This window comes from Xyrauchen texanus, chromosome 13, assembly GCF_025860055.1.
Source record: "Xyrauchen texanus isolate HMW12.3.18 chromosome 13, RBS_HiC_50CHRs, whole genome shotgun sequence".
Classification (NCBI taxonomy): Eukaryota; Metazoa; Chordata; class Actinopteri; order Cypriniformes; family Catostomidae; genus Xyrauchen; species Xyrauchen texanus.
In genome coordinates this window covers 10,355,227-10,372,710 of record NC_068288.1, presented here as the reverse complement: position 1 = coordinate 10,372,710, position 17,484 = coordinate 10,355,227, and the positions used below count along the sequence as shown (strand labels likewise).

The window sequence follows — 17,484 nt, the reverse complement described above, 5'->3', positions numbered from 1 at the left end:
ATTAACAAGTGACTGAGGCTTTAGGATTATCTGTCAAACATTTAGTTAGTGAATTACTGCATGATAATTAAGCATTAAAAACCAGCATACCATTTCTTTTAATTATACTTTCATTTAATCTAAGTGCAAATATGACATTTAGAGCAGAAATAAAGAGTTCTTTTAGTGGAACAACTGTATTAACTGAGCTGAAAAAGATGTGTGTGTTTCTCAAAGAAGTTCTTGTTTATGTCAATTAATTCACTTTTTAAAATGGTTTAGATCAGTCGATTATGTTTTTAATGGCACAACGCAGCGCAATGTGCTCACATCAGTTTTCGAATGCCTCTGAATATGGTTGAAGTGTACAAAACTTAAAATGTGAATGGATCCTGGAACAGCTGTCTTCAGCGTTGTCCCGTTTCAAATGGATCGGCCAAGATACTATGCCGAAATTCATTCACAAACTTGTACACATAGCAACAGCAAAGTTTAATCATGATAACAAGTCAACAAAAAACATGAAAGAAGGGCTCGTGCCAGTTATTGAAAAGCTGAAAATATTTGTATTTTATTTTATAATTATAATGTTTCTCCTGCTTCTCAATGCACTGCTCTCCTCTTCCTATTTCATTGGCTTTTGCTCACAGTCTGTCTCTCGCTCATCGGGATAGGTTAATATGGTCGACTTCTCATCGCAGACCAGTTGGTGACTTAAAACATCAAAGGAAATGGAGGCGCAGCGTAGTTCTAGCGGGAAGACTAGCAGCTGTACATCATCACATCATTAGCTGTGTATCTCCTAGCCAATCGCATGTAAGCCATTGCTCACAATCTATCACATTGCTGTTTCAGTGTGCTAACCGGCAACCTCCACCACCCCACCACCACCAGTTGAGCCCCGTCCCGCACGGGGGTAGGCTCCTCGCCCCTGCCTCATATCTCCGGCAGGATATGATGGTTCCGAGTACAACTCCCTCGGACCGCCAGACGGGGCCTACCCCAAAGAGAGACATTACTTTTCTGTTTTACATTAATCAAATAAATGGTATCTTAAACCTCACTCAAGCCTGCGTGTCTTCCCGATAGAAATGCGCATGAGTTGTGTAGTGTGCGCTAGGCTTTAATTGTACCATCTGCTGTTTTAAGTCTGACCAGAAGCATGAATAAAACGTATCCCATCTGGGGATGTACACTGAATGACCAGAAGTGGAGCTATCTCAAGCAGAGGCAGGGAAACTACCCCCACCCTGTGGGCAAATCACACCCTTTTTATAAGCACACTTTATTGTTACCTTGATGTGTTTGGGAGGAGTGGCCTCTTCGATACTTTTCTCATGTTGCTGTTTTAGAGCTTGGGTAGAAACTTTTGACAAATTCTCTCCTCCAACCACCATCACTGTTAAGAGTAAAAGATGATTCCGTAGAATGAGAAGAAATGATTAAAATACCTAAACCTAACCCACACTCTTCTCACAATTTGTGATTGAAAACACTACCTTTCTCCTCATAATGATCCCCAAAACTTGTGGCCACACTCTGATGAATCTTCTCGTCCAGGGAAACCTGATATGAAATCAGTGCACACCATCACTTAAGCATTCATAATGTGTGTTAACCACAAAATATAGGCTGTTCAGCAATCTATATTACCATTAACACTGCACCTATTATAAATATGGGATCCAATCTTGTGTTTGTGTTTATGAGTATGTTATAAGGATTGTAAAACCTGAAATCACCTGCATTGTGGGGTTAATAGAATATACATCGCTCTCTCTCTGTGTTTGTGTACCTGAGCATTTGCTGTACTGCTTTCTTTAGCACTGCTTCTCACTGTCACCTCTGATGAGCTCACCACCTCCTATTAAGATAAAAAAAACGTGTACACTATTTTAACACATACACATTTTCAAGGCACTGCTGGAAGCATGAAATAATAAAACAGAGTAGTGCTGCTCAGTGCCTTGTGATATGAATGTTAAACACTGGAATCAGTCTGGTGGTTAATGCTTATACGACTGAATATAGCAATGGTGGTATCTTGTTTTGTAGATATGCTTGTGTGAATATGAGTGAGTGTCTTGGATCAATTAAGTGTTAAACTACCTGTCTCTGCTGGTAGTGGTATTGTGTAACAGTGCTTTGAGATGCAGAGGAGGAACTGAGCTCTTGGCTCTCAAACTGTTTCTTTATGCTGGCCAGACCGCCTGGCAGGTAGCAAGGCTCAGAGCTGTCCATGACCTTACAACACATAATAATGACACATTAAACATGTACAGTGCTTATATAAACTTATACACAAGAGTACAACAGATCTGGGATATTAATTTAGTTCTTCTAGAGGGGTGCATTCCAATGTTAACATCATAATATGACAAGGTATATCTGTATTCAGCTTTGACATAAAAAGCCTTTATAGCGTTTGAAGGATTTGTTGATTATTTATTGTATGACTCTTTGCATAGAACCGAACACATTATGATTTTACAAGTCATACCCTTATTCAGTTTGATAATAAATAGCATTTACAGTAAATAGTATCTATTTATGAATAAATTAGTATTTATTGTACAGAGAAAGATGCAGAACAACAAGGTGTATTCACCTTATTCAGCCCCGCCCTTTTTCCGCACTACGCTCTTCCAAATTTTGTCATCTAACTTCCTGTTTGTATTGAAGCTACTAAGAAGAGTCGAACAAAATGAATTATGTGTGGGAGCGCAGAACAAATTTTTCACCAAGAGTTGATGTATGAGTCTACAGCACCCCTTTACTACGTGAAAATGCTAGTGAGGTGTTTTGTCTGTCCTCTAAATGTTTTTCCCCCCGACACCCAAGTAAGTAAATAGTAATCCACACTTTTGGATCACAGAGGAGATCACAGCAAATATTATTTTCACTTACCCATTTGCTCCAAGACCAAAATAAAAAATCAGCTATTACATTTGAATGACTTTCCAGAAGAGGAAAAAATAGAGAGTGGTGGATTAAGGCAGTCTGATGGGAGAAGATGCCAAATCAGCTGTGATAATTCATTTTTTTAAACTAATTCCAGGGTGATATAACACAAAGAATAATGTAAATTTACACTCAATATTTTACAAATGTATAATACTAGATTTACGCTGATAAATAAGGTGGAAACACAGACTCTGAAAAAGGTCTGTTGGACAGACTGCACTTTTTCATAATACACGCGTTTAATTGTTATATGTGTAATTCTACTTAATTTTTAGGTTTCAACTTGTTCATAATTTGTGCTAAAATGAAATTTCCAACAGTGACAGCTCGTATTATTACACATGCAAGTTCAATATTAAACAAAATTACAATTGTACTTTTTAAAATGAATTTGTCATCATAAATGTTTTACTGGCTTAAAAGTGTTTAAAATGGTTGTATACAGAATATAAAATAAAACATACAGTTTCACGTGTGTGTGTGTGTGTAAATATAGATGCACCCCTCCCGGTCCTGTTTAACGCTAAAAAAATTGTTGTGCGTCAATAAAATAAGTTACTCAGAAGTCCTTAGAGGACAAAAAATGTCAGCGTAAACAAAATCCCATAATAATGTTATATATTAATATTATTTTACACACACACACACACACACACACACACACACACACACACACACACACACACACACACACACACACACACACACACACACACACACACACTTCTCAATACACACATACAAAACACACTCTGGCATCCATACCAAAACACCCACACAATTTTAGCTGCATCATTTATTCAATTGGGCTGCTGTGCTCTATAATACAACAAACAGAAAATAGGAAAAAAGCATGTATTTTCTCCACAGGCTAAACATGAGAAAAATGGTGCACTCTGGTGGAAATATACTAAATTAAAATTTTGAAGCCAGCACTCCAGAATGAAAGCATAATATCATAGAATTCATGATTTTAAGCTTTAATGGCACTGGGATCATATATTGCCTTTTAAATGGGTTTCAATGGAGTCATTTTTGTCTCCATTATAGATGTTTTTGTATTATAGATGTTAACTGAGGTTGAAATATAAACATTTCCCATATGAGATCTATTAAGTGTCAATCAAACTTAATGTGTAGTTTATGTATGTATTGCGAATTACACAGCCGTTAAAGGAATATTTCATTAAAAATTTTAAATTTCGTGGAAAATTATAGTTTAATCTGGTTTAATTATAGTTTAATCTGGCATCCCAGATGTGTATGAATTTCTTTCTTCTGCAGAACACGAATCAAGATTTTTGGAATAATATTTCATCTCTGTAGGTCTATTCAATCCATGTGGATGCCAACATTTTGAAGCTGTAAAAAGCACATAAAGGGAGCATAAAAGTAATCAATATGAGTGGTTAGATCCATGTGTTCAGACACGATATGATAGATGTGGGTGAGAAACAGATCAATATTTTTTTCATAAATTCTCGTGATATGCATGAAGAATGTTGATCACCAAAAACAGAAGGAGAATGTAAAAGTAAAAGTGAAAGTGAATTGGAGGTTGACTGAGCAGGGAACACCTATCAAATCGCTTCTGATGATATGGATTTAACCACCAGATGCGAATGTTGTCACCCATTTACTTGCATTGTACGGACCTACAGAGCTGAAATATTATTCTAAAGTGTTCTGCAGATGAAAGAGTCATGCACATCCAGTATTTCCAAATAGAATAAGTCTATTTTCAGTGAATTGGCCAATTTTTTTAAGCTGAACCTAAAATTGCTAACTATCTCATTTCATCTCTTAGCAAGTACTGTTGCAATAGGCTATATTTTATGTAAGCATATAGGCAACATTTGTAACAGTACTAAAACAGTAAACATACACAGTTTTAACAAGGCACAGCAGCCCCTTAGTACAATAGAGCACAAAGGGAAAAAGCATTGCACTTTTTATTTGCTGAAACGTCACCTGGTGCAGAACTATCTAGAATAATATGAAACACTGCAACAGTCGGGTACAGAATTCAATTATTGCTGCTGTCCAATAACGGTTCGGGTGTTCTGTTAAGGACTGTGGGTGCGGGGTGGTTGCGGGTTTACAAAACAGGACCCATGCTGCATGAGGGGGAGTAAATGATGAGAACATTTTCATTTTTGGGTTAACTAACCCTTTAAGCACTGTGCACTTACATTAGCTGCAAGGACATTTCACACAGTGGTAAATATTTAATAGGAAGTGGAAGACCTTAGAAAAAAACTACAAAACCTTTGTATAGTTTCCCCACACAATGGTTAATAAGATACATGTCTGTGGAACTGCATATGTTCATGCATGTCTAAGTGTATTTGTGCATGTGCATGTATCAGTGTTACGTACCACAGACAGGCTTCGCTCTTCCTTAGTAATGGCAGCTTGATAAAGTGCCAGTCTCTGCTTGAGAGGCACAGTCTCACCGTCAGTGTGTGTGTCTCCTAATGGTAGAACACCTGTGCTGCCCGCAGCTGAAATATATACACAAACGGGATGCTGAGTTGGAGGTAGTTGCCACACTTTTTACTCCAGTACTATATATCTCAGAATAGGTTTATTTGTGGAAGGTCAATGTCTATATATATATATATATATATATATATATATACACAATTATTGCACAAAAGATGCAATTAATTTTAGTCTTTATGGTTATCTTTTGTGACAACATGCCCCAATGTTGCTTTTAACAGATGATATTGTAATTTTAAGTATGGAGGATAGAATTCACAAATAATTCTAATGTTTAGAAATGTTCAGTTTTGTTAACTGCAGGTGTTTGAAACCTTTTAGTTAGTGAGATACAGCACAACAACTTTCCCATGTGACAACAAGCCCCGGTCTCCCCAATATCTAAAACAGAAACAGTGATATAAATAAATGCATTTCTTCACCGTGAGTGAGAGAAATGTCACGGTGGGTCCTCTGGAAACTAATTTTGGATTAGAGATCACATCATCAGTAAAAATTTCAGGTGTAAATTTAGCCAGACAAAGTCGAACTGACAACAGGGATGTATTGTGACAGCTAATGCTAATGCTCTTTGTGTCTATAGATGGATCTGGATCAGGAGATGAAGACAGGAGATTGATCTAATGTTAGAAGATGAGAGATGAGGTGAGACAGAATGAGAGATTATGTCATGAAACATGCACATAGTAGACATAAATCACGTCTGTTTTCAAAGCTGGATCACTCAAGTTATCTCCACTGCTAGCTCTGATAGATTGTTAACATACAACTTACGTCATACATATAACTTACAACTGCAACTAACGATTATTAGACGATTATTCAACTATTCGGCGGTTATTGCAATGATTAATCTCTTATTAGCTTAATTAGCTCTTAACCGATTATTCAGCTTGTGGCCCGACTTAAAATGTTGCATTAAACATGCTTAGTAACAATAAAGAGGACAAAATCATCTTTTAAAAATACCTCTAAATCACATTCACTGAACCATTTATTCACTGGAAACAATTGTTAAAAAAAGTGTTTTTGTCTTGTTTTCCATTTAAAATGGTGTAAAAATCTTTAATTCAAGATACATTTACTTGAGAAGCAACATATAAGTTCTAAAAGCAAGTCTAATTATCTTATATGCTGCTTCTCAGCTGAATGCATCTTTGTTTAAAGGATTTTTAGATATTTTTAAATGTATGTATTTTTAATATTATATTCAATTATATTATTTTCATTCTCAGATAACAATGTTTTATTCTGCAGTATACCTGCTAAAGTAAATGCACATAGTTTTAAATGTGTTTTAGAAATAATTTTTTAAAAACAAGCCGAAACAAAAACAAATCAAATACGTATTTTGTTGCAGTGGGTCGAAGACTACCCTCTCTCACCTTTCTGTTCACTTCGATCCATCTTTAACTCACAAAACACAAACTCTTATATTATCTCTTATTAATAAAGTTGCGTATTGCTAGTTTTCTTCACAATAAGAGATGACAGTGACGCATATATTATGATTCAATAAATTGCGAGCCATCACGTTATAATCTAGCTGACAGATTGTGCCTCAGCTTGGGGCAGTTTCCCTCTTGGATCGGGACATTCGCACAACTCATAGAAGAGGCGCTGACCGTACAAAGAAATGCCAGTTTCAGAGTTTGTAATTATTTACATGATTATTGATTACTTGTAATTATGACATTATTTTTTGAACTTTAATAAAACTATAACACATTAAATATAACTGAATTAAAGATGTAACGCCGTGTTGTTTCCTTTAAAGATGGGTTTTGCTTCAGCGGAGCGGCAGCTCCAGCTCCGCTTATTAAGCTTATTTCACTTATTTTGTATTTATGCATTATAATTCCCTCATACTTTCAATCTACCTCACCTGAAGCTGTTTGGAAAGTTTAGAGAGCATCTGGACTGTGAGCTGTGTAATTATTCTTCTCCTCATTCAGGTGCGGACTGCAGTGCTGCTCTCACGCGTCATCATTAGAGATTTATGTGATCTCGTGTTACGTTAAATTAGATCAAACGTCATCTAAAGAGAAGGTGAGGAGTAAAGTAAGGTGTATGCCCTAAAATGCTTTTCGCTGATGATCTCAGGCCAGAACATTGTACTGTGCCATACACCCACATTGATTTTCTTGCATCAGTAAAGCATGACCATATCACCATGTGACCAAGACATGTTCCCTAAACTGTTAATTTTAGCAGAGCAGGTATTCAGAGCATGCCGGTGTAAAGTTAGCCCAGCAGAGGGAGAGAGAGGTGATTCAGATCCAGAATAAGCATGCTTTACTAGTTGCTGAACAGAAACTCTACACCTGAAGGTATCCAACACATTTCAAACACACAGACGGTGGGATGTGGAGACAGAGAGATCACACAGTCATTTGTCATGACGATAAGAGAAAGACATCAGCGGGACGTCATGCATGTAGGATCAACAGTCCAGAAAAACCTCCAAGAATCTAGAACCGTAGGGGCAGGTGGCATTCTAGACGTCTGAGCATTACCACAATGTGAAATAACCAAAGTACTGAGGGCAATTAAAGAAGACATATTTTAAACCGAGAGAGAGTGAGAGAGAGAGAGAGAGAAAGAGAGAGAGTGAGATGTCCCAGGAAAAGGGACTTCCTAAAAAGCAAAGACATGACAATCTTATCTGTCACTTGTTCTGTCTTTCATTTAAAGATTTCTACATCTCAAATTACTTTAGCCATCACAGTTCTGTGCTTTGCAATGAGAAAACCTTTAGAGCTAAGAGAAATAGAAGGTATTAGTGTAGATTAACTGTAGTCACTTTGATAAAAAGAACTTCACTTTGTCTGTATTCCCTTGAAGTGTTGTAGACTATGCTACATGTATGGTTGTACTAGATATGTGTGTGTGAGTGTGTGTGAGTGTGTTACGTCAGTAGGCTCATAATATTCTAGACTCTATTCTATGAAATGCAGCATTAGCTTACAGGCTAAATTCAGAGACTCGTCACTAGGACTCTATTCTGAGCACACTGTGATCTGACATATATCACTGTCACTGCTTTAGAGAAAACACAAAGCCCACTGGTAATTCAAAAATCAACACTGTGACCACTGTCAAACAATTAATGAAGTCTCACATTTCTTTAAAGATATACTTTAAGGCAAGCGTCTTACAAACAGGTCTACAGCAGACACCGCTTGCGTTGAACATCACTCACCTACTGAGTTGAAGTTTCCTTTATGTTGCCGCAATGTTGCTAAAGTGTCACCTGAACAATCCTGATCCCACCTGGAGATCCCCAGACACCCAGCGTCCGTGTGTGTGTGTATGTTTGGAGACCAGCTCCAGTCTACTATCCTGTTCACCAAAGAGTGATGGAGGGCTGGGACAGCTGCTTGTATTTCAAAAGCCTCTACCATTACCCTCCTCCTCTTTAAAAGATTGCCAGCCCGCTGGCCTTTTTTTAGATAAGCTACACAACATTCCCTTAACCTGAAGTCACAGAGAGACAGACAGGCAAAAAGAGAGACTGACACGCTAAGGGAGAGAGGCACCTTGTTGTCTGAGGGTGAGATTCTGTGAGATTTTAGGGTCATTCATCATTGGCCTTCATAAGAGGCTCTAATAGCAAATGTTTAAATTTATATAATTAAAGCTGAAGTGTGTAATTGTTCTGGGCCATTAGCGTCACCAAATGGAATTGCCAAAATAGTAATTGTTTTCAAACAGATTCCAGCAGATTCTCTCCATCTTCCATTGGTTGAACAGATTGTCTCGTCCAAAATTCAAACAATTGGTTGAACCAATGTTGCTGTGTTGAGCTGCATGGGTTGCTCAAACAGAGGAATGTTTTGATAGTGCCTCAGAGCCCCAGTCTTACACTTTTAGATTAAATCAACCTACAAATGGTTTATTATTAGCTGACCCTGCATATTAAGCTGGGGTACAAGAAAACATTTAAACATTGAAAAATGTACATACATTAGCTTTAAGCATGAAATATAAAGTGGTTCAACTGAAGATGGCAAATCAGCTAGCAGTTTTGCTTCTAAGCTCTGGCTACTATAAAACACTTCCAGAAAGATCCAGAAAGTCAAATAGTCTTAAATAGTCCAAAATTACCTCTAATCTGTACACTAAAATAAATTAAATAAAAGGGATTTTTGCATGTTGTTCAGTTTACTTAATTAAAATGAACTAAAGCATTTTTTGTCTTGATTTCATTATGTTCTATCCAATTAAATTTGTAAAATTGAAGTTTACTTGATCAATTTGAGTTAGGACTACATGAATACTTTTTGTAGCATTGATGAAACTGGGCAGGGAATTTCCTTTTCCCAGCATGCATTGCAGGGGACTGGACAGGGTGAACAAATGTTGAAGCTAAGTATTATTTTTTGCATTTTTGAGTAAGATAACAATAGGAAGAGATTTGTTCATGTTTAATGTTGTGTTATATTTCATTTAAAATTATTATTTGTTAGGCTGGAGTTTTTGGAGTTACCATTGTGGTGAAGATTGACGCTTGGTCTTAGGTTGAGGATGGACCCTTACTTATGGTGAAGTTTGAATTGAGTGCTGCTTAGCTGACAGTGCATCAGTTTCAGTGTCACTTCACTTGCTCACCTGGCATATATTAATGGTTAATAAAATACATTTAGTTAGACCAACTTCAGACAGTTATTTAGATCTTATCTAGTTGGTATGACAAATTGTATTTAAGTTTGTACAACTAGAACAATTAAGTTCAAATCTATTCTTTTTTTAAATATTTAATTTAATTGCGTGGAAAAGTTTTCCTCAATTTAATTAAGTTCAGTGAACTTATTTTTTCTTCTTTTTAATTTTTTTGTGTATAACCGACCCTTGTCCCAGGCAACTGATTTCCTTTCTATTCTTCTGACATAATAAAATAATTCCAACTCATTAATATTGTTTATCCATTTATTTAATTTTATGGTAAGTGGCCTGTGTAATAAGCACAATAATACCTTTCTTAAGGGTCCTCATTATGCTGAAGGGGTTTATTTTGCGATAATGACCGGCTAACCATGCATTATCACTTACTTATATTTCATAATATTCTATTTTAGGCCTAGCTAGTCATGGGTTTAGTGCCTCTGCAGACACTGTGGATGCCTGATACCTGTGTTTACTGTCTCAAAAGGCAAGCATTGTTGAATCTGTTGCTAAGTGGTGTTTAATCCAAAAAACTAAAACAAGGTCTGAAAACTCTGGGCGTGAAGAAAACACTTGCAATGTCTCCAAAACATGAAATAGCAAAATCTACTGTGACGTTAGACATCTTAGGGCGGCTGTGGCTAAGGTGGTAGAGCGGGTCGGATGCTAATTGCAGGGTTGGTGGTTCGATTCCTGGCTCACACGACTCCGAAGTGTCCTTGGGCAAGACACTGAACCCCAAGTTGCTCCCAATGGCAGGCTAGCCCCTTGCATGGCAGCTCTGCCAAATTGGTGTACGAGTGTGTGTGTGAATGGGTGATTGGGACAGTGTAAAGTGCTTTGGTAACCTCTAAGGTTAAAAAAAGCACTATATAAGTGCAGACCATTTACCAACTTGATGGTAATTTTCCTTATTACATGTAGGCTATCAATCGCGCAGTCTGACCAAAGCAAAGCGGGCACGTTTACTGGCGCGATTAACTGAAAGTGAAGCGCTGCTAGCTTGTGATGCTTGAATGGCTTGCACAAGTCTGTTGGGTATACTGCAGTCTCGTCACAGTTTAACTTTTTGTTTAGTCTCGCATGCAGCTCATGAAAACACATTGTGTGATCATAAGTCGTTTTGGATAAATGCGTCTTCATTCATTATAACGGAGGTAATAGTCACTTTTAGAGATCTGCCTCTCAAACTAACAATAACTAAAATAACATAAAATACAATTAAAAACACTCAAATCATAAATACCCAGCGAGGATATTGTTTGCTCTGCATATATACATGTATGGACTGGTCATAAACAAGGTTGTCTATTTAAAAGATGAGATGACGGGCCGATTTAAAGAATGAAAGAGGAATAACCAGAGAGACACACACAAACATTTACCATACACAAATCAGCTCACCTGTCAGACAGACCTATACAATTACACAGACCTCCCACTAGCATGCTGTTGTCACTACATACATTCACAAACATGTACACAAAATCTAATGTATTGCAAAATAAATCTAGGATATAATATCTGATTAAGAATGTATCTGTTTAAACTCAAAGTGAAGGAAAAAGGTGTCATGACAACAAAAATACAGAAGAAGTCCAAACGCATGTACACTCACACATACACATATGTATACACATACATGCATGCGTACTAAAGCTGGAGTCTGTCATCACAGTTGTCATCATGCTAGACAGCAATGTGAGAAGTCTTTAATCATGTTACCTTTATACACACACAAAAGGAACTGCTACAAACATCCTAAAATGTAATCCTAGACCATGTAAAGTGAAAAGACCAGAAATAAAGAACGTGTGCAGCTTGGCTCATTTTGATATACATGAGGAAACACAGCATGAATCTGTTTCAATCACCTTTTTTGAGTTAGCCTTTAACCAAACAAACATCTAAAGAGTGAAATCACAAAATGTGGTGTTCAATATTAAAAGATTGAGTGTTAAATCAAATTCTATTGAGATAGATTAAGTTAATTTAACATTAACACTTTACAATAAGGTTCTAATGCCATACTAAACTCATAACTTGGAAGAGACAAAATATACTCACAGTCACCAACGTTTGATTCCTGATTTGACATTTTGTCCTCTAAACCACTATATTTGTCTGCAACTTTCCTGGTGGACAAGTGTGAGCCTCTCACTTCCTAGAGAGAGAGAAAGAGAGATGATAGAAAGAGAAAGGCAGGTATGTTTAGAGAGAACACTTTTCCAGTCCAAATTTGATTTGCATTTACCAGAGTTCCATTAGACATCCTTCAAAAGTTCACAGGTCAGAACAGCACAGAGACAATGTTATGCTTGAAGTGTGTGCATGTTTGCTCAGTCTATTTATCATTAACAGTACATCAACAAAACCCTGTCTCATGTTACAAAAGCGAGACTTTACCTAAAAGCTGAAAAGCTGTCACAAAGTCAACATTTATGCCCTTGAATGAGGAACATGAACGAGGAAGGAGATAAAGAACACTGAAATAAATAGCCAACTGTGAAAATCATTTACATATAAATAAAAGCACATTTATGAATCTAATTTGTATCTGTAAATGTATTTACAGTGTGTATGTCTTTTTATTTTGATGTCACTTTGATTAGACAAATAAACTTCACTTTTTGCCAAAACACAACTCCTAACTAAATACTGACAACTTTACCCTGTTTTTCAGTAATACAATGCATCATTGAAAATACGGCATATGAGAGCACAAGTTCCTGAATAAGTTGATGTTTAGATTAAGAGCTCTATACATTAACTGCATTTTAAATGATGAAGAGTCACAAGTGTCAGAACAGTTAAAATAAAGCTGTTTCTTATTAGGCGAGTGTGTACATTTGCATTGCCAGTGCATGCACCAAGGAGCACAACGTGATAATTGGTTTTGCATTTTTTTAAAATATATATTTCTGTTGTCTCAGGTCAGCTAAACGTTAAAACTGAAGTGTGTAGTTTATTCGCCACTAGTGCCACAAAACCTTACGCCATTGGTTGAGTGTGTCACGCCAGTGTGGCTGTGTCAGGCAGGACAGAATGCTCAAACAAACAGAGAGAGAGACAGTGGTTCTTACTTCTACACTTATAGTTTTTTCTGCATAAGCTGGGAGCAAAGAAATCATTTTAACAATGAAAAAGCTACACACTCCAGCTTCAAGGAATACAGTAGGCTAGCATGCATATGGTTGAAAAATCATTAAAAAAAATAAGTATAGCATGTGGATAAAAGTGTCCAATTCTTTCAGCACATCCAAATTCACATAAACAAAAATCTCACTTAGCCTACAACATGAAGTGCAATGTAAGTCACTCAAAAGCATGCATGGTTGCCACGTGTCCTGATTTGATGACAGTAGCAGGATGGATTCGTTTTTTTGTTTGTTTTGTTTTACTACAGCGAAACCTAGTAGGAAGTGAAAATAATCCACGTCAAATACCTAGTCTCTGCTCATTTAAGCAAATGCACATTTTGTCATTAGCCAAATGTCCATATTTTCACCTGAACTTTCTTTTTCCCTCTCTCCATCTCCCATTGCCACAAAAACATTTACAAATCAAATCTTCCCCTAACAGCTCATGATGCTTAGAATGTTTAAAACATCAACAAAGAAAAACAACAGTGTCAGACTGTCACAGAGTACACATCCATCCATACACCCATCCATCCTAGATTTCCCTTACGGTACTTCTGGTGACATCCTACTGCAATTGAATTGTAATAAACAGCTGTAAAGGGGAATCAGCAGTGGGTCTTGGCACTGTCAACTTCGACAGAATTTTTTCTAGTGGAATATAAGAGATGCAGATCACTTATATTCCAGAGGCAATAAAGTAGCATATATTTTTAGGTTAGCAATTTTTGCAGCCCTGTCACCAAAATTGGGGTATGTCTGAATACAGTTTAAAATACTGATTTGTGTGATTTTGTTAATTTTCATGTTTATTGCTAAAAAAAATTTAACATGTTTTTAACATGTTTTTAAAACATATAAAAAATTATTAAATTACAAAAAATAAAATAAAATAAAACTAGGCTAGTTTGGGTTCAAAGGTTGGTTGCGGTTAATAAACTAAGTCCTTATATCATAGCCAAACTCCTTATATAACCCACAGTATATAAACACTATGACATTGTTGTAAAACTTTAATTGTTTGATACAGTCAAAAAACTCTGAGGTTCCACAGGCCAAAATCGCCATTTTAAGGTGTACTTTTCAAACAGTAATGGGTCACCAATCTGTAGGGTATAATGGGGCTCCACAGGGTAAAAGGCTAAAGACACGGTCCTTCCAGGGAGGTGCTGTCACGAGGAGCGTGAGGTCCGAGAGCAAAGTCTGGGTGGGCCAGTATGGGACCACGAGGGTGACTTGTTCCACTTGCTGTAGGGGGACTCCTGCCCGCAAAAACATGAGGTCTGTCCAAGGGCTGAATAAGTGGTGGCAGGTCGGTGTGCTTATCGAAATTCTAAACACTGCCCCAGTAGCAAAATCAGTAAGTGTAGTTGGCCGTATTGGTGTGTGTGAGCTCAATTTTCTGTGTGAAATGTCCACGTAGGGGTTGCAAAAGCAAGTTGTGAAGCAGATTGTTTTCAGCTATACAGGATGTAATACAGTGAAGAGGAATGCATATGTTATAAACTCTACCCTCAACCCAAAGCTAAAACTAACCATCAGTGTAGTAAAAATGTAATGTTAGAGGGAAATGCGGCCTCTGAATCCCGCTTGTCCATGATGAAGCGAACCCGATTACTTACTGGTTTTAGCACGTGATCAAAACCTAGGTTTCGCATGCTCCCAACACAATGCACTTCTGGACGCTCCACAAGGGAAGGTAAACATGCTGGAGCCAATGCAAAAATGTCTAAGGGGAGATTGCGTATGTCAGTGGAATGCATACGCAATGCCGACTTTCCGTGTGATCGTATTAGATTGGAGTGGAATGTTTTCATCAATTAGATCTCTGCCCTTTCTACCCTGTTACTCAAACCACATTTTTTTTGCATGTATCAGGCCAGTGCTGTGCATCTCTAAATATGTGTTCGTGTGTGTTAGGGGATTTCCTGTTTTTGTTAGCTCGATTAAGAGTCTCCCATTACTCTCCGGTCTCTGTGATAAGTGGACATATTTAAACATGAGTCACTGACCTGGAGTTAGAAAAACAGACAGCAGGGCTGGTTACACACACACACACACACACACACACACACACACACACACACACACACACACACACACACACACACACACACACACACACACACACACACACACACACACACACACACACACACACACACACACACACACACACACACACACACACACACACATCAATATAGTGATCTCCTGAAAATCCTGTTTACATTTGCTAACACGAACACATTTTTCCCATCAAATATTTCAAATACATCGAGAGGATCTTTAAATATGTGTTGGGGGAGGTGTAATCACAATAAGGCAACAGGTTTGTCTGTATAAAGCCATGACAAGGTATGATCACCATGCACAGCACATATAGCCCAACATGACACAAGCTCACCTCCTGTGACAGTGTGTTAACAACTAAAAGTCTAAATATCTGAATTATTGTCCTCAGGCCTTGACTGAAAGTTTTTACACCCTTTTTTTTTTTTTTAACTGAAGGCAGCCAGAAACAGTCACAAGAAGCTGCTTTTAGCCTGAGTGCTACACATAGCACAGGGATGACTATACAAAAGTAAGATGACAGCCCCTAATACTTTCTAAACTTTTTTTTAGCAATGAAGTTACTGTGTTTGTAGGGTATATTTAGCTGTGGCAGGGCAGTGATTAACTGTCAGCTAGCTTTGGCCTGTGGCTTGCTAGAAGAACAGAGTACACGTCTGTTCAAAACTTACATTTTAAGGAAAGTTTTGAGTTCAAAACAAGTCCAGCTATGTGTGATGCTGCTGATTACCACAGAAAATGATTTCAACTCACCCCTCAGTTTGTAAAAGCAAACAAAATGTGTGTTTGTACGTACAGTAGTAATGCATTTACAATGTTTTCTGCTGCATGGGCCAAGCATTCCGGAGTATTTAAAAGCATTAACACATGTTTTTATTGAAGCGCTTATATTAATTCTTCCAGTGATGGGGAAGCTATTTTGAAACTGTAGTTTGACAAGCTACAAGCTACTCATAATTTTAAGTAGTTGAGCCACAGTCACGCTACTCTTTTGAAAAAGTAGTTAGCTACACTACAAGTTACTATAAAAAATTAGCTAGCTACATTGAAGCTACTTAATGAGGATTTTTTTTTTTATATTACAATCGAACCAATAATATTAATTACAAAATGTACACTAATGGCATGTTTTAAGTAATGTAGTAATTAAATACATGTAATGTGTTTAATTTAATATATTAAATGTATTTAATACATTTAATGAATAGTAACATTAATACAGTTAATAATAGCCATAAAATAAAATACAACAGTATAAAATAAAAACAAAAAAGATCAGACGCCGTTAAAAAATTATTTTTTATACTATACATTTTTCAATCCTGCTGTGGCCAGGTGTTGCCTACTTCCCTAAGATCAACTTTTTATGACAAACTCTCCTTGGGCTGGCATTTTTTGTTCTTGTCACATAATATTTTGTGTGGATAAAATGTGAATGTTTCTCCCCTAACATGACTTGTTTGTCATTGACATGCATTGACATTGACAGTGCCAGCTTTACAGGTCACATACAGAGGTTGCACTACAAATGTTTGTTCACTTTGTTCAGGTCCAAATAAATGGACGGATGGCCATCCTAGATTGTTGCTTAATAATACATGCCATAAATGATTTCTTTTATCAATCATTTTACATGAAATTAATAGTTAATGAAATGCTAAGAAATGGAGAAATCACATAGTTCTGCATGATGTAATGGTTATAATAATATATACTGCATATTTATAAATATTATAATAATAATTAACTCGCTGCTCCTAGTAACGCACAGATGATGAGAAGCGAAATAAACATATTTAGAACAGAAACAAAATCCCTCAAAAGGTAATAATAGTTTTTTTTTATATTTAAAATAGTAAAGGTAAATACGCTGTTGTGTGATCTATTAAGAACAAAGTGTCTGAAACATTCTTTGTTACATGTTACACACTTCTACATATAGAAGAATAAAATGGTGTTCTTTTATCATTTTCGGATATACCTGCCCCTGTACGTCTTGTAAAGGTAAACAAACTGTGGTTGCTCGCTTTACATAACCATCAGACAATCTCTTCTCAGTCTCAGTAGATGGCGGTAATTCGCTGTTTTTATTTGTGACCTTCCATTATAAAATAAGAAGAAGACTACGCTGGCTGATTGTGATCAGCAGACAGAAATA

At 36.9% G+C, this 17,484-nt stretch overlaps 1 protein-coding gene across 1 annotated transcript in view; it reads right to left on the bottom strand.

Annotated features, from left to right (window-relative positions):
- The window catches only part of LOC127654476 (xin actin-binding repeat-containing protein 2-like), a 40,546-nt gene that overhangs the window by 11,417 nt on the left and 11,645 nt on the right, over window positions 1–17,484 (bottom strand). Inside the window, exons 2-7 of the mRNA XM_052141697.1 lie at window positions 12,181–12,277; window positions 5,323–5,447; window positions 2,089–2,223; window positions 1,775–1,843; window positions 1,479–1,545; window positions 1,275–1,378 (exon numbers count right to left, since the gene is read on the bottom strand). Coding sequence (XP_051997657.1) covers window positions 1,275–1,378; window positions 1,479–1,545; window positions 1,775–1,843; window positions 2,089–2,223; window positions 5,323–5,447; window positions 12,181–12,277 — 597 coding nt within the window. The remainder of the gene's footprint in view (window positions 1–1,274; window positions 1,379–1,478; window positions 1,546–1,774; window positions 1,844–2,088; window positions 2,224–5,322; window positions 5,448–12,180; window positions 12,278–17,484) is intronic.